Source organism: Gymnogyps californianus, chromosome 13, assembly GCF_018139145.2.
Source record: "Gymnogyps californianus isolate 813 chromosome 13, ASM1813914v2, whole genome shotgun sequence".
NCBI lineage: Eukaryota > Metazoa > Chordata > Aves > Accipitriformes > Cathartidae > Gymnogyps > Gymnogyps californianus.
In genome coordinates, this window is record NC_059483.1 from 15745233 (window position 1) to 15771312 (window position 26080).

The 26080-nt window shown below is 35.9% G+C and overlaps 2 protein-coding genes across 2 annotated transcripts in view; one reads left to right on the plus strand and one right to left on the minus strand.

Moving 5' to 3' along the window:
- The window catches only part of CACNA2D3 (calcium voltage-gated channel auxiliary subunit alpha2delta 3), a 483288-nt gene that overhangs the window by 64794 nt on the left and 392414 nt on the right, over positions 1-26080 (minus strand). The gene's annotated exons all lie outside the window — the stretch shown is intronic.
- LRTM1 (leucine rich repeats and transmembrane domains 1) lies at positions 7099-14288 on the plus strand. The gene is made up of 3 exons (XM_050904500.1): positions 7099-7108; positions 10298-10894; positions 13855-14288. Exons 1-3 carry the CDS (start codon positions 7099-7101, stop codon positions 14286-14288), a joined length of 1041 nt encoding a protein of 346 aa, XP_050760457.1.

Below are 26080 nucleotides of genomic sequence, written 5' to 3' on the forward strand. Positions count from 1 at the left end.
CTGTTCTTCTAAAATAGGTATCCTTCAACTCCAAAGCTAAGAAAGCAAGAATATGTAAAAGTATGACCAGCTGATGGCATATAGTAGAGAGGACAAAGTGTTTCTTTTCCATGGAAAAGCCTGTATTACAGCTCCTTTCAGTTGCACAAAATACAAATATTCACTTAAGTGCCTATGTTTGGAACATGACGTCTCCAAATCATCACGAACTACAAATTAGAGAGAGCTCTCTGCTCTTCTTTCTGAAGGGTTTATAGAAAGGAAGCTTGTAGCAGTAACTAATGAAAATCTATTTAAGATCTTACTGACACTAAAAAACAGAGGTATAGAAATTATTAGTTCACTAACTAGGCACATGATGCATAACTTCAACTTCTGAAAGCGGTTAGCCTACTTCTCTCAACGAGTACTTTAAGAAACAGAGAGGCCAGTAGTACTGTTCTTTGAACTCATCTATTCTAACTCTGCTGAAACACAGAGATGGAGTGAAAATGGACACTGAGCAATGTACTGTCATTTTGAAAAGGGAAAAGGATAAAAAGCCTCAGCCAAAACATGAGTAACCAAGGTCAGCCCTGCCATTATGTTCCAAAATAACATACTGCAGAAGGGAATGAAAGCAAATAAAGAAGATCAAAATACACTTTTTTTGACCAAGACAACTATAGCTATACGGACAGAGGAAGCTCAACGAGGTTGGGAATTTTTGAGATCATGCCCTAAATTAAATAGTACTAAAATAGAAGTGCCTTTGGATAAAAAGGGATTGTATTAAATGATAATATGTATTACCTGTATACTTTAGCATCACTCAGTGGTGATGAAGCAGAAGTCAGATATAAACATTGGAGACAAAAAAAAGAGATCAAAAATTAAATGTTGCCTGAACTTTAGGGCTAATAATCTACTTCTACACAGTATTTTTTCTTTATACTTGCCCACAGGCATTCCAACTGTTGTTATAAATTTGTTATCCTCTCAACTAATGCATGTGCTCGACCCAGAAAGTTCATCCTTCAGCATCTTAAGGGACAGTAAAACAGAAACCACAGTTAAAAGCTTGCAGATCACTTTGGTTAGTACAAACAAAAACTAGACACAGCTCGGTATTATGACTGTCAGGACTTCATCATTTCTGCCAATCTTACTAAAACATTTTCCTTCTTACTTAGCAGACAGCACGTCAGCCATTTGGTATGATCCTCCTAACAGTTGTATTAAATCTCAGCAAACAATTTTCCTTTTTACTAAGTCAAGAAAAGGCAAATATTATACACTGCAGATACTTTATAAATTGTAGTCAATATATTGAAAAAAACATATTCTATCAATGAGAAAAGAAACCATAGAATGAGGGCCTTTTGTGATTCTCAGTATGAAAATAGGAAACCAAAAGAGACATACAGAAGAACATATAGTCAAAACAGTAAAGATAATAATGAACAGGTAAAAAAAAGAGTGTAAGAATAGTGAAAACATGATGTTCCTTAAAGATTTCAATCTTTAGTGTCTTTTACTTGCCATTAGGTTATCCCAGTCAAGTTGCTTCATTACTGCTGGTATAAACTGCATACCTATATAAACAGGGTTTTATTAAAGCTTCTTTTTATATTTTGCTACAGGTTTGGGGTTTGTTCTTTTTTTTTTTTTTCCTTTATTTATATACCTATTGTTTTACTCCTGCATAAATTTCCTCCCAGGGTATCTGAAATCCTTAATCATCATCCCAATATTTCCCTCCCACATTACACTTTTAGAATCAAGTTCCATGACCTTTAAGAGTTATGCTTACGTCAGAGGGAACAAGAGGTTTAAATTTCAGTACCTATTAAAGGAATTTAATCATCCCACCAGTTCCATTTGGACACACTGTTACTGTTCTTTGCTAATCTATACCAGATTTTCCAGTATTGTAATTCTCATTAATGAAATGCCCTCTGAAACAGTTTTTTCTTTTTCTTTTTTTTTTTTAAAGAAAAAAGACCTCTCAGTGGCCTATTTTACAAATACTGAACAGAAACATCATTATCCTTTCTACTAGCTAAGTTTCCCAAGGATTTATCATGTCTGAAAACAGCACAACTAGCTAAACTTGAGGGATGAGCAGTCTATCTATATACCTGACTTACCCTGTCACTTCATTTAAAATATTCGGTGGAGAAAAAGGTATTTTAAAAACACATTTGGTGTTTAAAACCTGCTTAGAGCTTAAAAATAGGAGAGGGGAAAAAAAAAAAGGATAACAGCATGCCATGTGATCTATGTGATCTCTAGGATGTTGTCGTATACAGAGGACTTTCAGTGCCTGCTGCTGTGGCAGTTAAAGCAGTAAGGATGACACAGAAATCCAGAGAGAACAAAGAAACAAGAAAAGCAGCAAACTATGTACTGCCTTGTAAAACTTATCTGCTATTGAAATGAAGAACATCAGCAGCAAGTATAGGTATCTGGCTCATTCTTGTTCATTGGAGTCATATGGAAAAAGTTTACAATATCCTTACTCCACTTGTGAAATGGTCCCATAAGCAATGTACACTGACGTTCCAGCTTCTATTCATCTATCCTACTCAGAGGTCTGCTAGTTACAACTGCTACATACCAGTACTGAAGAGGGTTATAGTCTGGTATCACGCACATTATAATGTAGTTGCCAGATGGTACATCATACTTTACCTGCTGCAAGACAATTAAGACTCTTTCAGGAGCTACAGGCTTCAAGCTTTTCTCTTGTAGAGAAACTCCATCAAAGGGAAATACTCCATCAAATCTTGAATCCAAAGCTATTGAGCACATTGGTCCTGATCCAATAGAATACTTAAGCATATGCTGATGTTTAAATCCACGAAAATTACGTATTTAACGTTTATCAGCTGCATAATTTTAATGTCAGGCTATTTAGTACCTTGCTTAAATTAATGAAAAAAATTCCCATTGCTATTTCCAAAGCGTTGCAAGAATTACAGAAGTTTAATTATTTGACTTTTTACTGCAGCAAATGTCATCTCTGCTTCTGCAAGTTCTTGTGTTCAAGTGGCTACTAGGGCAAAGAGAGAAAGAGTCCTTTTGAGCCCATAAATATAGCAGTTCCCAACATTTAACAGTGAGTTTACTTAACTACTATGACTTGCCTTAAACGCACAAAAGGAATTAATGAAGTACGACTTCTATTTTGTAGCACAATTGGTAAGCACCAGTTTAAGAAACATTTACTGCACTTTACAATCTTTCTTCATACACTGAGAACATTTGAAAACCCTTTTACAGGAAGTTGTTCAAGAAAAATCCTTCCAATTCTTACAAGAACTGGCCTAGTAAATCAACCATTCAGAATGCACAGGAAATTTATATTTTGTTCTTGAGTCCAGGGTGAGCTATGACCATGAATAGAAATTCTTATTAAATATAAAAATAAGGAAACAAAAACACTAAGCAAAAGCTTAGAACTTTGTCTTCAGTGTAGAATGAATAAGCTATCTAGAACGACAGTGAGTGATCTCAATTTTAACATGTTTAAGAGCGGACAAAAAGCATCTAAAATGTCGAGATAAAACAAAATGTATACCTGTCCTTATTCTTACATGTATTTTTCTAGCTCCTGTTTTTATTCCTTTTGTTTCTGTTACCTTTATGCCAAGCAATATGTTTTTCTATTTACAATAATGGCAAAATGAATTCATTAATTAACTCTAATCATACTGGAGATACATTTTATCTATGGATGCTCAGCATGTATAACAGGTGGTTGTCATTAGTCAGGAAATGATTGAAAATTGAATCTGCATCCCCTGCTGCTATTTGTGATGGAACAAATATTCTGCTGACACATAATCTGACCCTTGCTGCAAATTCATCTAACTTGCAATTAAGGTAAAGAAGCCCAGCATCTCTATTTCCTGTGCTTCTCCTCATTCTGAAGGCCTTGCACCCCCTTCTAATAAATTTTCTACCTACTGAAGCATACTGTAAGGCTGATGCTTGAGCATTTTCCAAAGTAACCCTTTCTCACCTTCATATATTTCTGCTCATTTAGTTATGGGAAAAAGAGTACAAGCCAAACCAACTCCTAACTACATTATATCAGAGTTATAATATCACAACAAATTGCTGACTGATCTACCTAATGGATTGAAAGTCTTGCATCACTTTACTGGAGAAAAAAAACAAAAAAAACTGCGAAGGACTGACCCAAACAGTTGTCTATAGATTATCAGCAAAGACCTGGATATGAACGTTAAAAGAATTTTCCAGTCCAAACCAGAAGTTAGCCCAGCTATCCCTTCCCCCACTGTAAATTTCCACCTGGAATACAGTATGTTCCAGTTCATCTAGTCCACTATTACATCTCATACGCCGGCCTCTTCTAGAGGTGTCAGAGGAAGGTGTAAAAATTCCCATAAATAATAATTATGGAAAAAACCCCTGCCCACAGGGAAAGGTTTTTCTCCGTAACTTGTGTCATTAGTGGTTGATTAAAGCCCTTAAGAGTGAAAGTTTATATCCCTTCTAAATGATTCTTTGCCCCAAGAGGTAACTATGGCTCCAGATTATATATGAATCCTACTAATCTTTTGGCCCAAGGATAACTTCCAACAATGCATTTCATAGATCAATTATGCATTGTATAAACAAGTACCAGATGTATCTAAGGCAAAACAAGCCACTGAAAAGAAGAAAACTGGGCTCTTCCCCTCAAAGTCAGTGATCCAAAATACAAAATCACAACTGCCTGCCTGTTTCCTCATTTCTAGAGTTACAAAATATTGTTTCTCACCTTAAAGGGATACCACCAAACAATTCGTAACAACTGCCAAGGACAGACATGAACAACTTTTTAGACATCATGATGTCTCCTTACGCTGTGTGATAACCAAGATTCGACGTTATTAAACCCTAGCTGGTATTACTCTCCTCTTATCCTACCTAAGCAATAAGATGTCTGAAGAAATCCATGCGCCCATCTCTTCTGGAAAATATGGCCAACTTTTTAAGGTATAAATCTTCCTCAAGCCAAATTTGGTCTGATCCATTGGCTTATACTTCTCTTGTGAAAGGTAGGCAGAAGTAGGATCCAGGGCCTTCCTCTAATCTTTCTCAACTTTGGAAAACCTAGTACCCTGCCAGGCCCTGTTTAGAGGGTCCTGAGCTCTTAGAGTACAAGGACTGCCTTTGCAGAAAGAAAAGCATGAGGGATTCAAGGGTTTCTTATGTCCTGTCATCTTTGTTTGCACAGCATTCTGACTCATATCTGGGAAAGGATAAGATCTTTCTCCATGATGCAGTACTGTATTTTTTCAAGTGCCAGTTAAAGGGGGAGACTTTTAACAACAGAGATATGGGCTGTTTCACTAACAAACATGAATTATTTTTTGTCCTGAATCAACATGAAGAGGAGTCTGCATTGCCCAGAGCAGCATTTAGGGTCTCCAGCAAGAGCTTAGCTCTTTTACCAGTCTGGAGACACACGTTAGTAAGGAGAAAGCGCATGCCATTTCCCTGTAAGTGTCGCAGTTTTAATACCTTCCCATTCAAAAGCATAAGAAAAATAAATCTAATAAAAAGAATGTATAATGAATTGTCTGCTGTGGTCTTAGGAACATTTTTTTATATAATCACATCTGCCTGGACTCGATATACAAGGCAGTGGAATCCAAAAGCTGTAGCTTTTAAAAACTTGAAATATTTAAATTGTTTCCTTTCTGCTAGAGTTTAATCAATGTAATGTTCTTCTGTAAAAGAGATAATTCTTACACATACTACTCCTTTGAATCAGATAGCAGTAACCGCTGCAACAAAGTGTTTGCTGGCAAAGCAAACACCGAACTGCCCCCACCAGCCAACAGGGATAGGATATTAGTTCATTGGGCTGTCTTGCTATTTGCAATAGGAAACATATTTTGTTACAACAAGGCACAATTTAAGCAGTCACAATAACACAGTTGCTGCACCACATCAGACAACTGAAAAGAATCCTGCTGGCCGTTCTAAAGGCCAGAAGTAGAGTAGATTTTATGGTTATTCTGTTTCTGGCAAATCTCTACCTGTGTCACAACTATAATTTTCACCACATCAGACTTCTCTGTCATAACCAAAGTATTATTACTAATGGGAATAGGACATGGATTATAGGTTGGGGAAACTTCTGTTTACAAAACATGTGCACTCAGAGTTCTCAATAGAAGGAAAAAATAGCCACATCTACACGAAAAGCAAATTGGCAGATTTAATCATATGTTTCCAAATCTGAACTCGGCATGAAGATTTAAAAAAAAGTAATAACTTCTTATACCACAATTCAGAGTACATAAAACAACCTCTGCATTATTGTTGGAACTGAACCTCCCACAGTGCTTAACTTTCAGTGACCTTGTCCTACGACCATCTCTTTAATATGGCGCGTGCTAAAAATAATACAATTATAGTAGCAAAGACTTACCTAAAATAAGAGGTGCAGTTAAGAGACATTCTTTAAGCCCTCTGTTAGATGACACAAACTGCTGTGGGAGCTCGTAAGCCCACCTGGTCAGCAAACATTAGTTAAGAGGGAAAAACAACTTAAAAAAGAAACCCTTTGAATTCATGAGCCAAAATAAAATTTTAGATACCAAAGAGAATTTAGAAGTGTGAAAAAGTCTTATCATACCAGAAAACAATAAAATAATAGCTAGTACCTCCTGCAATATAATCAGAAGTCATGAAAAGGGCTATCATTGATACAAGGGATGAATTACTGCAAGGACAGAGGGATGTCATCTCAAGCAACAAGTACCTGACCTAAATTTGTTCTTTGAAAGAGCAAAGCAGAGTATCTGCAGCTAGCAAGGCTACGACTTCTAAGGACTATGATATTTTATAATAGCCCTTTTTACATTTAGTTCTATCTTCATTAAAATGATTCACTGATACTATTTAGACAGGTCTGTTTATATGTTTGTATATGTGTGCACATAAATGGATTGGGAAAGGAAATAGCAAATAAATGTGCAACAAAGGTTAGAGAAGCTTTTCACTTTAACTTGACATTCATTTGAAGTACATTACAGCTGATCTTTAAGCTTATCTCCTCCTCCCTTGGTAAAGCTGGAGTTATTTAGTATGGCTATGGTTCCAGGTAATCTACGTCTACAGTACTCCTCTACACTAAATCGCAGACTTTCATCCTGTGTCAGGATGACGTGTCATTCATCAAGAGTGTCAAGTATAGTATGGTCTGCGATTTGTAGCAATAATCCTAGTATCCTCGAGATGAACAGTCATGTTTACTTTACAGAATGTCAGTTGTTCTACGTTCTCCTTCACTGCTCAGCAGTATTCACTGTTCCTTTGGGTATCTTGACCGGTGTCAGAAACAATTCAGCAAAGCATACAATAACAACAGTTACAGCTCTCTCCTGTGGGTGAGGGTAGCAGAGATCTAAACACAGACTTTCAGTAACCAAAAGGTAGCTATGGAGAAGATGGGGTTACTTTCTTCACAAGGAAGCATAGTGACAGGACAAGAGGTGATGGACACAAGTTGCTTCAAGAAAAACTCTGTCTGGATGTAAGACAAAATTATTAATGCTGAGAACAGTTACACATTGGAGTAGGTTGCCCAGAGAAGTGATGGAATCTCCCTTGCTGGAAATATCCAAGTCTCAGCCTGACAGGATCCTGGATAACCTCTTGTAAGACTCTGCTTTCAACAGCAGTTTGGACCTGATGACCTCACTTTTCTATGATTCCTTCCATAGGCCTTAGAAAGTGAGCTTTGTGTGATCTTTTCAAAAGCACCTAAAAGCAGAATTTGAACCCAAAAAAGCTATGTTACATATAAGAATAGGTCTGAAAGCTTTTTATTGCACAACTTCCCTCTTCATAGGACAGCTAACAGATGGAGTGATCATATGGCCTCAAAAGACTCTATTTTATACCAGATCTCTCATTTCTTTAAACATCTTTGAGTTCCTTCATAGTCATAAGTCATTAATCCTTTTATTGTTGTAGACAGTACAGTATGAATGAGTTATACTGAAGAAGTAACAGAGACAAGTCAAGGCACCATACGAACACGTGAAGTACAATTTTAATATCATCTGCCATTTCTTTCCAATATCTTTGAAAATAAATAAATTTGCTCAGTATTCTTGGTGACCATACTAGTATGTATGCCATTTTTACGGAAGAAGCCACCAGTCCTGTGTTCCCATGCAAGAAAATCCTGTCAGCACAAGTAATGGATGTGAGATGAATAAGCTCAGAAGAGCAAACAAGTGCACTGTCAAAACCATGTCATCAACCCACAGGCCTATTTGTAGTGATATTACACACTCCACTGCCTCCAGTCACAGCCCAGGATAATCAGAATCCATGTTCAGAGTCATCTGATCCTGCAAAAATTCACACAGCATAGCTAATAATCCACCAGAATTCAGAAACTATACTGGATTTAAAAAGGCAGCTTTATTTTTGTGCCTTGCATTTGAGGCAGATTAAATAAATTGAAAAGGCAAGGCTATCAGGTCATTATTTGTATGTTACAGCTGTCCAGTTAGAGTTGACAGACACTCTTTGCATGGCCTGTTGACTGATTAAGAGGCAGAGTAAGTCTCTGAGAGTCATAAATGGATGGGGGGCGGGGAGAGGGGGAAGATTGCGATAAAGAAAAAATCAAAGGCTGATGGAGTAACTCACTAGAAATAGTTGCACTTCTACACAAGCCACAGATACCATCTTAAAAAAAAAACCCACAGAAAGGAAACTGGATGAGCACATTACAGATTTGAAGTGGGAATGAGAACAAAGTGTTTGTTACTGTTCTACATCAGAAAACTGGACTGAATCTTCTGCAAGGTGAACAAGCAAAGCAGAATGAAAGGTGAGGTATTGAAGCATTCAGATTAATAATGAAATTTTTCTGTTCTCTAAGCATTTCCTTGCCAAGCAGTATTTATTTTAACTCTACATTGGAAGCTGTGTCTCAGTTTCTGAAGCCAACTGTTGCAGAACAATGTAATGAACTGAAAGCATTGCTTACCTTGCTTGCAAGAATGATGAATTCTTTCAAGTGAATTCTACAATGTAGAATTCAGTACTGCAGAAAATTATGTATAATTTTAATATAAATACCATTTCATTTTTGAGTGAAAATTAATGAGTAGTTTGTGACAAACTGTAGTCTCAAAATAAAACTTTCATTTATACATTTGTCATATTCAATGTTATAATCATACACTGTTATTTCTTTAATATGGTATTCCCTGTTACTAATTAATGTTTGATCTCTGTAAGTCAATAAGCAGTGTGTCCTTTAATTTCCAAAGGTTTCAAGTAGTAACTAACTAAAATGTTTTTCATTTTGAAATAGTAAAAATTATTTGAGGCATTTCAAAAACAACGTTACAAAAGGATTTATCATTCTGACTTTCTTTAGTCAAAGAAAATCTTATTATTCAACATCATCTGATCATTTTTTTTTTTATTTCATGCTGTGCATACAAACATAGCTTTAAGTGGCACCTTATTTTCAAAGTAAGATCATTAGCAAGACATGAAAGGTAGAAACTATTATTTTTTCAGTTAAAACTGACCTGAACATCACGGAGCAGAAGATAATTATAAATACTAAGTATTCCTGTCAACTCACTTATCTTTTTAACAGCTTCTTAACAAACGTTGGCTCATTGTGTAGAAACTTTTATCTATGGGAAGTACAGCTGGCATTCAGATAAGGGAATTAAAGCAATAAGTATAAACATAGATGTTTTAAAGAACAAACTTACAGAATCTGGATTGCTGAAAAAGTACTATTAACTGGTTTTATAGCAATGTCTTTGAAGCCTGTTATTCTTTTGATGGCACATTAACTTAATTCTTTTTAGGTAGTACAATTAGTAAAAACACAGAAAAATAAAAGTTCTACTTGCAATTCTTCTGACACAAGATGGCTCAAAGTTGTTACTACCACAGAAAGAGAAACATTCAAATTTAATAATTTTAGAAACTCTGTTGCATTTCCCTTCAAACATCACTGCTCTGCTGATGGCAAATCCTCCTGAAAACCATTTGTACTTAAGATAAAGCCATGGGAAGTACTTCATTTTAAGACCATGGAAGCACTAACTTCATTCTGCATTATAAAAGTACTTCAATACTATCTGTAATTTACTAATGTATTGTAAAAGAAATGAAGTCTCTTTATGCTATCTACATTAATGTTTATTATGGAGCTGTATATCCTTTGCCCATGTTAATGACCTGTACATTGCCACAAGACAAACATTTTAAACTAATTTTAAAACTTCTTTCACTTGTGATACAGGTAACTGGCTATTGGTTTTGAGTGTCACCTTGTTAATATATGCAGCTCATGGCTGTCCCGACAAATGCCTATGCTATACAGCTTCAAAGACTGCAGACTGCAAGAATAGAGGATTTACTGAAATTCCTGCCCGTTTACCTCCTGAAATTCAGATACTACAGCTGCAGAATAACCGTATTTGGAGAATCAACCAAAATGCATTCACTGGAACACCGCTGCTCAAAATCTTAGACTTGTCTAATAATTCTCTCTCAAGTCTGGCACCAGGTGCTTTCCAAAAATTACGGTATCTACAGGTTCTAAACCTAACCAGAAATGTGATTCATTATATAGAAAACAAAACTTTCAGTTTTCTCCCACACCTAAAAGAACTGGACTTGTCATCCAACAGCATTATACGTTTGCCTGAGACTTTTGGAAACAGCACAGGGAATATAACATTGCTGTCTGTGAAGCATAACAAACTTCAGAAAATGGAAAGAGTTCTGCTGGAGTCACTTCCAAACCTGAAGGTGGTTCTTTTCAAAGATAATCCCTGGCAATGTAATTGTAATGTCTTTGGCCTGAAACTGTGGCTGGAGAGCTTTTTATACAGAGGTAAGGAATTCTTCTCATTACATACAATGCACATGAGAACACTTAACCAGCGTCTAACTGATCTTCACTACTATGGCTTAACAATTTACCCCACAACTTAGATCATCCCCTCAAATAAGCACATTAAAATATAGTCTTATGCATAGGTCAGAATATAGGTGCTTTCATAAACACAGGTGGCAAACTAGAATCACAGAGGAACTTTATATTAGCAGAAAGAGAGAAAGTATACACACACAATCATACAGTATGTACAGATACGTTCTGGAAATACATGTGTAGTGTGTGTATGCATATATATCCATACCTATATAACAAGTATACTTGTGCACATACACTTGCTTTAATTCTACCAATATATTTTTGCTAGAAACCAACCTACTGTTTAAAAGCTTTTTACCTGATGCATGAGGGTAAACATAGAGACAGATATCAGTGCCGATTTAACTTTAGAGAACTCAGGATTCTAATTCCTCTATAAATTATCACTTAGTAGCTCTTCAATATTTTAAGAATACTTTACCTAAAAATGTATGTTACACCTTGGACAAGTTTGCTCTTGCCTAGTATTGCTTCCTAATTTGTTGTTAACCAGAAGAGGTACTAAATTCATTGACAATTTCCTGACAGAAATGGGTAATGCCATCACATGGGGAAAAGTGAATTTTATAAATAAAAGTAGCCTCATATTTTGGTCACACCTGCTTTTAAATATATTCATGTGTTATGCTGTAGAAAAGAGAATATGATCTAATTCTAAAGGAATTAAGTATTAAAAGAAATTAATTTCTTTCTCCCAGGAGGTATGCTCAGACTCTGAGAATTCAGAACAGCACAGCAATTTGCTTTTCTCTAAATCAGGCTTTGATGCTTGCATGTGATCAAACTCCTGACTTCCACCTGTACATGGAAGTGACATGGAGCATGTTGCAACACAGCATATGTGAAGATGGTCCATGTTGCCTGTGATCAAATGAACTGCCATTTTCAGGCATCAGAACTCTGCAGGCCAGCTGGAAAACTGTACTGGCTATGCAGGGACACAATTAATACAGGAATAGTCTCTGGGTGAGGTAAAGCCACTGCCAGAAGCAACCTTTTAGAAAAGACAAAAGGCTAAACTCTTCCCAGGGCTAAAATCTTAATATTTTGGATTGGTAAAATACTACACTATCCCAGGGCTTTAGTTGTATTATGCTGGAAACATTCCATACAACAAATTTCAGCAGGGGTTGACTTCTCTGTGCAGAAGAATGTAATGATCCAAGATAAACATATCAGATTGTCTTAATTACTCTGCCAGCAGCATAAGTATTGTAATTTATTTCAAAAACCAACGTTGTTTAGAAATTCAGTGATGCCCTTCCATCTTTCTGAACATTGCACAGATTACTTAAATGGAGTGATATGGAACTTACAAATTCATTTTAGCAGCAAGTTTTAAAGGAAGCCCAAATACTACGTTCTCTTCTATGTTTATATTTCCCTAAAATTACTTGTGTGAATCACATGAAGAAAAATTAGTTATGTTGCACATTAATCTTTCCCATTACTTATATTGTATACTTATGATAAAACAGGACTGTGGCTCTACAGATATTTCTTGCAAGTCCTAACAAAACATTGCTAGAGATGGAACATTGTCTGAATTTAAAAGTATTGACTGTTGTGTCCAATATAACTCCAAAAGATTTCAGTATTTTTAGCTGAATCCAGCTCAGGGAATTGACATTTGATGCATACTCATAAACAATTATAGAGAATGCTTCAGTTCAGGTGGGACGCCAGTCTTCTATTCCAAGCACACATATTTAGTTACTTAAAACCATAGAAGGATCACAGTTGCAGGATTGGGAGTTTTATCTGTACCCACATTAAACTAACACATTCGAGGTGTCTGGAACCACACTCTGGGTTTGGCTATTAAAGACCAAGAGACAAGCTGCTATGCTCGTATCTGTCTTGGAATATCATCAATATTTGTGGAGTAGTCTCCAGATGTCAGTTTGTATTCACTACTTTCTCAAAGTCTTTTCAGGATGAAAATTTCTATGCCTGGCTTTAGCTGAAAGGTGGATTATTTTGGATAGAGAAGAGGAAGAAAATTCAGCTGATTTGATTAGTTAATTTTTTTAAATATGTAAACATTGTTTTTGGCCTTGTTGACTCCTTGACACACTACAGTCCTAAAGCCGTGGCGTATGGACTAAATAGAAACCTGAAGGCTATGCTTGGTGTGTATTCCTCTACATGCTGAGGAACAACTGCGTGATTTACCAGGACTGAGGCTTCCTACTTCACTTCCCATTATACTAAAAACAGCCTTTGGGAGAGAGCAGAAGCTGGCTTTAAGCAATCATGAAATTTACCATTTGAGCAGGGTAATAGATTGATTAATCTTAACTCCTTTAGATCTCTGTATATTTTCTTACCATGAGCCTTGCTTCAAAAAATTGCTCATGTATACATACAACTTACTGAACTTTCACTTTGCTTCATTACAGTTAGCATATGATGTCAGAACAATGACTATTTCATGGAACATTTCAATCAAGTGGGAAATCTTTACTAAGTATATTGTTTCCATTTCTGTTTATAAAAAGAAGTAATGGCATGAATTTGAATGGAATTAATTTGCTGTTAACAATACCTCTTTGTTTTCATATATGACTTAGTTCTTACTTTTATACCACAGTTGTTTTTTACTTTTACATCCATAAAATCATAGATAACTTAATTCCTGATGAATTGCTTCTTGCAAATACTCTCTTATATGAGTGTTAAAGTGTAATAATCTCACCATTGATCTAACTGGAAAAAGACCTTAAAGATATAGTTATAAATCTTTAAAAGTATAAAGTCAAAGCTGATGATAAATTTACTTCAGGTTTCTGTTAATTTTACATTAAGATAATTCAGAAACCACCAAATCTTAAGACCATAAATCTGTTTTTTTTCAGGAGGAATAAGTGATGGCATTATCTGCTCAACGCCAGGGATTCGGAAGGGAAAGGACCTCCTCAAAGTTCCCTATGAGCTGTTTGGGGCATGCCCTCTAACGACAGCTCACGTTCATCTGGCTAGCATTCACCACCATAGCTTTGAGCACAGAAGTTCTCTGAAGCATGCTCATCACAATGAACATGGGGAAAACAGCCGTTCAAACTGTGAACCCAAACCAAAGCCAAGGCCTGTTAGTTTGCGTCATGCAATTGCCACTGTAGTAATAACTGGAGTTGTCTGTGGAATTGTGTGTCTAATGATGTTGGCAGCTGCTGTTTATGGTTGTGCCTATGCTGCAATTACTGCTAAATACCACAGAGAACATTTGGCCCCGGTCAGACAGCATGGGACTCCTGAGGAAAAAGAGCCATTTGATAGTTCCTTGGCTTGAGTTACTTCTGTCTTTGGTTTCTTGAAAATAAAGCCCTCACTTCAGTGAAAAAGCCTGGAATCTAAATAGGATTGATTTAATAGTAATTACTGCTTTTTTTTTTGTGCTTTTTCACTTTTTTAAAAAAATGTAAATATATACATTCTTTGGAATATATATTAAGAATTTATGTAGAAGAATGTAAGTTTATTTATATTTTGTGTGTATATATTCTGAAGCCACTATTTAAGCTTGAGCATTTGAGATAATGAAATCTTGATGTAGCCACTTTAAAGTATTCCATTCTCCATTACTAGCTCTTGATGTAATATTAGTGCAACACATGAGTCATGGTGCAGCTACAGTCAGTAGCCGATATGAGTGAGCTTTCTGCAAAGAAAAATACGGAATAGCTACAGATGACTGACTATATTTTAAGATCTTAGAATACCTGGTATGTATCCAGAAATACAATTCACGAACAGTTTTAGAACTGGCCAGTCTGTATGCTGCCACTGATAACTTCGACATGTGTTAAAAACATTTCCAAATGCATTTTTTCCACCTTCCAATCTGCCCTAGAGGACAACAATTAAACATTACATCTGTTATCTAACTTAGAAAATAGGAATTACCTTGTTAACTATCACATATCATTTTTAAATTACTTAGTAGGGAAGCAAGAAGAGAGCTGAGAAAATGCTGAAGAAAAAAGAAATGCTCCACTGTTTCAGATACAAGCACTGAAATGAGTACTTATAGCATATATGAAAAGACACTACCCGTTATCCTGCTGGCACACATCCTTGCTACAGACATTTCTGAAGCTTCTTATTCCCAAATCCACACACAAGTGTTCCATTTTGCAAATATCATGACTGTAGATGCAGCTCCCATCACAGTGCTGCCCTTCAGTATGGAGGATAATATAGTTGCATATTTACACACATTCTCTCTTGCAGAAAGAACATTCAGCCGAATTCATTCAAGGGTCCACCCTAACTTTCTTCAGCGCAGTTTTGCCATCAGAGGAAATCAAAGCCAAAACCATTTGAGTAACAGAAATTTAGAACAGAAAGAATATTTTGCATGTGCAGAAGTATTTTTTAAATAATTCTTAGAAATTATTTTAAGGCATCCAACAGAGATCAGCAACTCCATCTACCTTTTCCAAGACTAGATAAAATACATCTAGGCTATTTGTGACAGATGTCTAACGTGTTTTCTAAATCTCTCCAGTGACAGTGTTAAAGAGCTGTCTAGGTAGCTAATGCAGAAATCAACTATGCTTATAGTCTAAGAGCTTTTCTTAGCATCTATCCTAAATCTTTGGTGAAAATCTTGCCAGTTTATTCCACTGGGCAGAAGACTTGAGGACAATAGCTGAGTAACAGTCTGCAATAAGGGCAAAAGGAAGCTGTGTCGTGGCATTCAGAGACCTCCACTCTCCTTCCAACAGATGGATTCCAAGATCAAGTTCTGTAGCTATTCTAATAACAGCCTCAACTGAGTAATGGGCTATATGGCAGGAGTCATGTAACCCTTGCTCTTATCTCCTTATTAATAATTGCAACCTAAATATTAAAGCTCATTCCTGCATCTGCAGTTACTTTCGTGTCTAGAGCAAATTAAGCATCTCAGTCTTAATCTAAATCTAGCAGACATTGAAAACAATCAATTAGTCTGTCTTTTTTTTTTTTTAACTGCTAAGTGCTTCATATTATTATTAGGCTCTCTTCATTCTTCTCTGTCCTGAACTAAATAAACCAAGCTGCTTCAAATTTTCCTGTAAGGCCACATTCTCCAAACTTTTTTTTTCCTGCATTCCCTGGAACCTTTTCCATTCTTCTACATTTTGTTTAAAACGTGGTACCCTAGATTGGGCACATTACTTCAGCTGAGACATCATCAGCACAAAATTTTTAGAATATTTATATTCAGGCTCTTTAAATCTGATCTCTTGATGATGTATCTCAGAAGCAAGTCTGCTTTTTTTCCTTTTAAATATTCAGTAAAGCTTAACGAATAATCTATTTTCAGAGCTAAGTCATTTGAGTGTGTAGATCTACATTTTCTACTCTTTTACCCATTTATTGTAATAACTTTTTACAAAGCAAAACATAGTTTTTCAGATAAAGACTGAAGTAATACAGGATAGGATCTTATTGCCCATGGGTGAAAAAATGAGTTCAGAGCCAAGCCAAATCAGTGCTTTTCTACGGTGACAACCTAAAATAAGTACACTTGCACTCAAACTGCAGATCCTAAGATGAAAGCTAATAAACCTCTGACCTCCAGAGAGATTTCACCCACAGTGTTTCTAATAGGCTCAGATACAGCAGTGCAGCTTCCATCACAAATAAGTTCACACTTCTGATATCTTCAAGCAAAGGAAAAACAAGAACTGACTTGGTATTTCCTAGTCAGGAATAACCAGAACATCTTCCTCATCCTTAAAAAACAGTCCTATCAACAAAAACCTTTCAGGCTTTCCCTACTGTAAGATGGTTTTAAAAAAAAAAAAAAAAGGGAGGAAAAAGGTGAGGAAAAGGGAATGAAGGGCACAACAACATTTAAAGAAACTCTTTCCAAGTCACATTTAAGATGCTTTGGGGATTTTCATGCACATGTAAGGCTGTAAATTGATACGGAGTTCCGCCAGAAAGCAAAGTATTTCATATTTCCATTAGTTCACTCTGCTATGGGAGTAGAGCAAGTAAGTCCATGCAAAATCTGATTTACACTTTCTAACTTGCTGTCTGCTAAAGCAAGAAAGAAAAAAAACCCAAAGAAAAACCCAGCAAAAAATCCCAGAGAAATTTTTCATTTAAAGTTTATAAGACTATATATAATATTTACAAACGTGTTCGCAATTAACAAATTCCAGTTATTTATGATGATAAGCTAATAGCAGACATTCAACAGAGAAACATACAGAGAAACATTGAATTAATAAATGCAAAATTATTTATTTTTCAGTAGAGGAAATAGAATGTTCGACTACTGAAAAACAGAGATAAAAGGCACAATTTATTGTCCATAACAATTATTGACTACAACAAGTGGAAGACTGGATCTAGGGATTCCCCACAGAATTGCCCTTAATTTGTAAAGCTTAGCAATGGACATCTGCCACTGAAATAAGTTGTCTGCACAGATTTATTTTTCAGATAAAGGTTCCTGAGAAAGCTTTGGGTTTTTTCCAGCAATCTCATGAGAGGTATTATAGTGAGCACAGTATTTTTTTCTAATCTCTGTGAAAACCACTCTTCCCTCCAAAGACAACAAAATATCAGGACACACTACTCTGCAAGGTATTTGCAATGACAGAGAAAGTACACATATTGTTGTATTCCTTTCATAGAGAGGCTCACCATATTACTTTGTTTTCAGAAAAAGAGGCTTTCTAAAATTTCAATTTAGAACAGAGATTAAAAACTACAATACGCCAATGTTCTTTAGAGAAAATGTCCTTAGTATCTCTATGGAAAGAAACAAAGCTTAAACTGAAACATACTTGCTTGCCATATGTGTCTTTCCATCCAGAGCTTGCAAAAAGTCAGTCAAAATTCAGCTTCATTATTCCTAGTCATACAATGTCCAAACAAAATCAGGATCCCTCTTCTTGAATATCAAAGTAGAACATTTAGTGACATTATACATAGCTTATCTGTCATGAACAACATTAACAAAAAAATACCAACTGTTGCCTACCAATAACCATCTATCTTTGCTGGCCAGAAGACAAAGACACACAGGCTTTAGTTAAGCATCCAGAAAGTATGCCTACTTTTACAACTTTGATCTTTGAACTTGGCTGAAAGTGGCATAGTAATAATAATCATAAGAGAGTCTTGGTACTTCCTGAGTTTATATTACCTGAAATGTGACTGTATGCTCCCAGATGAGACAGGCAGCAACATCAATCATCTGGATGCGGCAGTAAGCCACAACAGGGGAGAAGGAGTAGGAATTAGAAACCCATAATAAACAAATCTACAACTACATACTTCATAACTATCTCCAATGAAAGCTGCGGTTGGTCTCTCTTACGGATTACAGAGGGATCCCCTGATGTTTTAGGGCTATGTACACTATACGTTGAACTTTTTGCATAAGGCTGCCATCCTCATTTCAAGACACAACAAACACATGAGAAAACACTTAATGTTTGGAAACATAGCCTACTGGGGGGAAAATAAACTAGTTAATCCACAGTACTTAAACTGGTATTAGTGTATTCATATACTACATAATTGCAGCTTCATATTTGCACAGCATTATTTGAAGTTTTCAAAAGAACCTGACAGCTTATCTGCTGCCTTGTTCTGCAATCAGGGATTTATTTTGCTAGCAGCAGAATTATTTAGCAAAATGCCCCTACAATCTGATTGCTATTAGATCACAAGGATCTTCCTCCTAACCAAATTACATACTACTAAAACCCAAACAAACAAACAAAAAATCCCAACAGCAAAGCAAAAGCACAGAGGCAAAGAGCAGAATGCTCTATGCAATTTACTATAGATGTTAAATACTATATGTATTGGGATACTGTTCTAATTCATCCGTCAGAGCCCCAGATTCTCTGAGAACAAGTGGTGAGGAAAGCCCAAGAATTAGATAAATAGGGGTTAAATTCTCAAGCAAACACTAGCAGAGAACTATCTTAAAAAGCTCTGTTATTGAATTATTCCACACACTAATTCTGTATGGTAAAATGAATTGAGAGCAAATACAAATGAATACAAATGTGTGAATGGTTGTGAATACGCCATCTAACCTCAGATTCCCTGTTCAGTCAATAGAGAGAGGCAGGATTTTACCACATGTTCTGAAGCATTCTGTGGAGGAGCTTACCTCTCTCCACGCATTACCTACAAACCATGTTTCCTAAGTCCCGGCTCCTAACCTAAGTCTGTGAGTTGCTTAATGTTAGACTGTACAAATACACATTTCAATTTTCCTGAAACTGAAAACATTAGTCTATATACTAATAGTAGATTTATGAATACAAGCATAATATTCAAAATGAACAAGAAAATCTGGAAAAACATAAACTAGTGGTTTTCCACCAAAGCATGAAAAGCATTTTGAGGGATTTACTAAATGCTACTGCTGAATATAATCTTCCGTGGCTTATAATGTGGAGTAAAGATTAAGTAAATCACTGTCTTGCCTGACAAGGAAAACATCTATTTTAGAACACTTCAAAAATTTGGTTGGTGTGTCATTATGATGACATATTCATTTTCCCTTAGGCCTTCATACTAAAATGCAATTTTATAGATGGTATCATAAATTTTAAGGACTGTGTATGACAGTGACATTTGCTTGAATGTTTTTAATAATATAGTAATACCAAAGCAATACGTGTGAGAAGAGAAAAAAAAAAACATATAAGCAGTACAGAGCAGATGTATTTACTCTATGTGCTATTGTAACAATAGCAGATTGAACTATTTGTGAAACATTTACAATATCTGCCACTCCTAGAAATATCAGTAGTTCAAACTACTTTTGATTAAATTATTGGGAGTCACTTTTTCAAAGGATGTTCTGGGATCTTGTTCAAAGAGAGATGCGCATGCAAACTCCATTTGAATTCACTTAAAAAAACCCTGAATGGAGTGTTGAGGTTGCATGTATCTACAATTATTAACACACCAAAAAAAAAAAGGAAAAAAGAGGATGAAGAACAAAATTTTTGTGTTGTAAAGGCATTTATTTTCAGATATAATGTGCACATTTTCCTCCATGAAATTATAAAAGAATCTTCCTTACTTAGAGCCTAGACCACCACAAGCCTCAGTTACTGGAAAACTGGTATATTCACAAATTTTCCTTTCAAACTGCTGTTCTGTAGAGGCTGACACAAACAGGAAGATTAAAAAACTGAAGTGTGACCAGTCTCAATAAGACAGATTTGTATTTTAAAAGTAATATGAGATTCTGGATCTTTCCTGTTTTCAAGGCACAGTTTGAAATATCTTAAATAGTAGGATCATCAGGGTCACTTTCCTCCAGTCCCAACAGACGCATTCAAAATTGCATGCCATTTTTAACAAATTGGTGATTAAATGAAATCTTTACCGTATCTTCTTTAGCTTATGGATGGGAAACAAAAAGGAGAACCTAAATCTTCAAATTGTTTCATTGAAAGTACCTGAGGGCTTTTAGTATCTTGACTAGGAATATTTAACATGGAAAAACTGAATTTATTGTTATACTAATGTTTGTTCTTAAAATGATATAAAAAGAACAATGAAGGTGATGGATGAGGACACTTGTAAAAAATCTCTCTCTAACCAGGGTTTGGAGAAAAAAAATTTGAACTTGTATATGGGCTAGTTATAAAAATAAAGGATCAGCTTTGAAAAGTTAAATACTGGAAAGGGAAAGATCCTGGCTTTTCGTGGGACAGTTTGTTTGCCGGTATAAAACATAATATTCCTTGTTTGCATAATAAGGATTTTTGGTAAAAGCATATAAAATCAAACTGTCCGTGAACAGAAGAGGGTTAGGCTGCCTTTTCTTCAGATTCAGTAACACCTCCTACATCTGACTACAAAGGCCTGCTTATTATATTTTAAATATATATTTTAGTGTATATTTAAATATAAATAATATATATACATAAAATAACACTTAAGCATGATCTACAGTTTTAGCAGAAACCATTAGTAGGTGCTTCTTTTATTCTGCTAAGCCACATGGACATGTTTCTTTTCAAGAAATCTCTTACGTGATAAATTATTTCTATTAGTCTCACAGGATTACTGTGTGGCAGAGAACAGGGAGCAATCTAACACTTATCATGCCCTTCTGTTACGGTACCATCTACTATGGAATTAAATGCACCTGCCATGCATTTAAGGACAGATTCCCTGGAACCTTCTGTGTCACATACCTATATGAAGACAAGACACTATATAAAGATATGAATCGTGGGTGGCAGAAAGTATCTCCCATTTTCTTTTCAGGTTTTACTGCTTGGGAGCAGAAAATAATGGCTGTGAGAAAAATTTGGCCATCCTTAATCATTCTGAAATTAACAGTAAATCTATTCTCTTGAAAGGACTACAAACAAAGTATAACTATTATTCAACATGTTCATGAATGGCAGACTCTGACCCTTATGGGTCTAGTATTCTCACAAGAGCTATAGACTTTTTGGTAACCTTCACCACAGAAGATTCTGAGAGTGGCTGATCTTCAGGCCATCTGTATGAGGAATGCTTAATACACAGAAGAAAAACAAAAACACCAATCAAGAAGCCTGCAATTGTGAAGAAAAACAGGGTTCCTTCTGCACTGATTTTTCTCTTCTGTCCCAACATGAATTACTGCAATCATTCTTTTTGGGTAGCTTCAGCAGAACAGAATGAGTCAGGGTAGATTCACAGAGCTATGGCAACGTTTGAATGCACATCCCAGGCAATCACTCTTCTTTGATAGAAAATGACTGTAAAGATGCCTGTACATAAGAACAACATGGATTTCTTTTCTTTCCAGAATTACACTGAATAAGAGAAATCTTCAGATTACTACTTTCATTTCTCTCTAATTTAGCTACACTGAGCTTCCGTTAATCTACTAGTCCAGTTAAGTTGACATAGAGCAATGAGGGCTTTCTTCTTTTCAGAAACTACAGGTCTGACTGTATTGGTAAAGCTTTTTATGTTTTTAAAATGAACAAATTAAAATATTACTTGATTTTGATTGAGAGACCACAGAAAAGTATGTGTGCAGGGAGGACTCATTTAGAGTTTTCTATGTCCTAATTTCAACTTTGATAAATAGGATATCCAATACAAAACTGATCATATATAAAATATTTTGGTAGAAAATAAATATAAAACCGCTTCAGATATTCCTTCCTCGTACTTTGGTACCATAGAAACAAAACTTCTTTGCAATTCTACGTTTTTATCAATAGGTGGAAATAGTAATAAAAAACCACCTGTTTTTCCTATCTAGTTATTATATCTAGTTATATCTAATAATTTTAACCCATTTTCTACTGCAACCTTTCCATCATGGAAAGAACACACTGATGACATTCAAACTATGTTTCATAGTAGTACCATCTTTTTATATGCTTATTTTTCAAATCTATGTACTAGGGTCCTTTGCAACTGACAGCATAGCCATTTGTTAAAATGAAAAGACTGTAATATACAGACACTCAGTAATCTTATTAATCATTAAGATGACTCATGTTCACATGGTATCATACTGCTGTTCTATGTCCTGCAATACTAGAAATGCAGGCACATTTCATGGTCTTTCTGTGACAAATTTGCATACCTCTTTGAAACATGGACCTGGTTTCAGAAGAAAGAGAAAACACTGTTGGGTTTGGGTTTTTTTTACTGTGAGGGTGGTCAAACCCTGGAAGAATTTTCCCAGAGAGGGTGTGGCATCTCCATCTGTGGAGACATTCAAGACTTGACTGGACACAGTTCTGGGTAACCTGCTCTAGCTCAAGATTCTGCTCAAGATCTAGTCCACTGGGATTGGACTAGATGGTCTCAAGAGGTCAATTTCAACCTCAACCATTCATGTATATAACTAGTCTGCACAAAAATAGGCACAAGAGAATTAAGGAAAATTTGTACTTAATTTCAGAATTTTTAAGCAGCCTTGTATTAAACAAAAATGGACTGTTTCTCATCATCTCCTTCAAACTCTATATTTCAAATGACTATGAGACTAAAGACTGTGCCTGTGTATGATTTAATCCTTCATTCTTCTGACTAGGTGTCCAGAGCTTTTTACTAAGCACTGCTATGGACTTTTTCAATGAGGCTTGAAATTCCACGTTCTGATTGTTCTATGAAAAAAAGTTAAGAGATCTTGACAATTTTCATCAGACATTTTCTTCAGTGTTCTTTAATAAATTTTTGCCCTAAGAAGATTATGTCAGTTCTGTTATCTTTAATTAAACATTCCAAGGGGCTAATATTCACGTTTTCTGTAAACAGCGATGGCCTCTTCCAACACGAAGGGCTTTTAAGATCCTATATTGTACTGTAACTTTTGAGCTAAAATGCCTCTATAGGGAAGTACATATATGAAGGTTCATGTACTCTCTCAACTGTCTCAAAATCTGAAGAGAGAAACACTTTTCATTTTTTAGAGCCTGCTTTACTCCATGATGACTTTCATTTGCTTGCTTCTGTCCCCATCTCTTGCCCAGAACTGTCTAGGTGAGCAGTATCTTTAAAAATTTATTTTAAACAAAATCATAATGATGAAACCATCACCTTTCCCCAAAAAACTGGAAATAACAATTAACATGTACATAACATACACAAATCCTATGCTGCATTTATCCAGATGCCCATATATTCATTAATTGGAATTAGAGATTCAAATAAAGGACCTCAAATGAGTTCACTCATCATGCAATATCAAAGAATACAAGACTGCAATGCTGAATTCTATCAACAGTTAGCGTGAAACATACTGCCTTTCACATGAGCATCGGAAGAGATAATTCAGTCTTAATTTGCCTCATTTTTAATAGTGTGCTGGTTTTGGCTGGGGTAGAGTTAATTTTCTTCATAGTAGCTAATATGGGGCTATGTTTTGGATTTGTGCTGGAAACAGTGTTGATAATACAGGGATGTTTTAGTTATTGCTGAGCAGTGCTCACACAGAGTCAAGGTCTTTTCTGCTTCTGACACCACCCCACCAGCGAGTGGGCTGGGGGTGCACAAGAAGCTGGGAGGGGACACAGCCGGGACAGCTGACCCCAACTGACCAAAGGGATATTCCATACCATATGACGTCATGCTCAGCATATAAAGCTGGGGGAAGAAGAAGGAAGGGGGGAACATTTGGAGTGATGGCGTTTGTCTTCCCAAGTAACCGTTCTGCATGATGGAGCCCTGCTTTCCTGGAGATGGCTGAACACCTGCCTGCCGATGGGAAGTAGTGAAGGAATTCCTTGTTTTGCTTTGCTTGCACGCATGGCTTTTGCTTTACCTATTAAACTGTCTTTCTCTCAACCCATGAGTTTTCTCACTTTTACCCTTCTGATTCTCTCCCCCATCCCACCAGGGGCAAGTGAGTGAGCAGCTGTGTGGGGCTTAGTTGCCGGCTGGGGTTAAACCACAACAAAAGCTAGACTACTACCTAAATTCAGATATTCTATATTGACTGGCTTCATCTTGGTCACTGAAAGGAATACCGATCTTAGATGTATCTCATGGAATTTCAAGACTAGGGTGATTCTACAATTTTTAGATCATGTTGAGAAGAATAAAAAAATAAAATTCTATCATCTTTTTTCCCTCCTTCACATTGTAATATGGACAGTTTGAAGAAACTTAACATTTCAATGTAAACTTGATATAGGAGACATGGTCATAGTGAACACTAAGACAAAGCAATTTTGAGCATAAATGTGTTTAAATCTAAAAAAACCCTGCATTCAGTACTATTGCTCCTTTCTCTCCTGCAAATAAATTGAACTCTGTATAAACAGTAATAAATATGATGCTACTACACTTATGTATTAAAGACTTATCTCCTTCTTCCACACTTTCTATAGAAAATTGCATTCATTTAAGTGAAAAAAAAAAAAATCACAATCTCAATTGAATGAGGCAGGAGGGATTTTAAAAACAAATTACATGGTTTTTTGCCAATAAGCAAAGACATTCTGACAGTGAACTGGAATTAGTAGGTACAGATAGTGAAACAGCAGCAACGACACTCAAGTTCTCTGTAGTAACAGTCTGGATACTCATTGATTTTAGGATTTTCTGCCTATATTAGAGTTGAGTCTTCCCTACTTGCAATAAGCCTTAGTGTAGATTTGCATATGAAGTCTGTTATAACTGATGCTTTTCTACAGAAACAAAATTTAGAAAAATTTACAAAAAAAAAAATAGAAGAGACTGCAGATTTTGTAGTAAGAGTTGGTTTTGTTCCTTTTTCCCCCCCTTGTGGGCAGGTCTAACTCAGGTTTCCATTTTATAATAATGTTCTAGTTTCTCTCTGCCAGTTTTAAACTCTTGTAGTGATCTGTAATAAACAACATTCTGGCACAGCTTTATTTTCAGTCAGATCCCTCTAGGGAACAGAGTGATTTTACATGAAATGTGTATCCCATCCTGCTGCTTTCTGTAATCCACTCACCCAAATGGCGATGAGGAATACTTACTTCACACAAATTAAAATGAGACGTTTTGGCCAAATACTTACTTCACACAAATTAAAATGAGACCTTTTGGCCAAATTTGAACTTTGATGTAGGTATTTGAAAATGTTACCCATAATCCTACTTTAGTCTCCCAAGTCTGGCTAATAAAAACTGCAAACTTCTCCCATTTACCACTGCTCCAGTTTCTGCCTCCAAATCCATTTTGCTTAAAACAGAATATTGCCAATCTTATAATAAAAGCTAAAAATTGAACTAGATGCTGGGTACTTTGTTGAAAGTTTTCTGATGGAAAAAGTAGGACTGACAAGTTGCATTTATGATCTCCAACTTAAAGAGGACAAGAATAATGCACATACTTGTTTGTCTCTGAATGGCTGGCTGAGTGATACTTTCATGGAAAATGGTTTGTACAGATCCAAAGAGGCCTCCCCCCCTTCCCCAAAAAACCTGAAAGCTTGCAACCATACAAGAGGGAAGGGAAAAATTATTCAAACCAAATTCTAAAAAATGCTTCATACTGAAAAAAAAAAAAATCTAGTGCACAGTTTCTAAAGTGTACAGAAATAAAAGTAAAAAACCACCAATGTGCTTCAGAATGTAAATACACTGCTCAGATTTTTCATGGCATTATGCATTT

Bases quoted from the DNA above. Each gene is read 5' to 3' on its own strand.
- LRTM1 (XM_050904500.1), top strand. The intron at 10,895-13,854 runs GTAAGGAATTCT...GTTTTTTTTCAG, and splicing joins GGAGAGCTTTTTATACAGAG to GAGGAATAAGTGATGGCATT.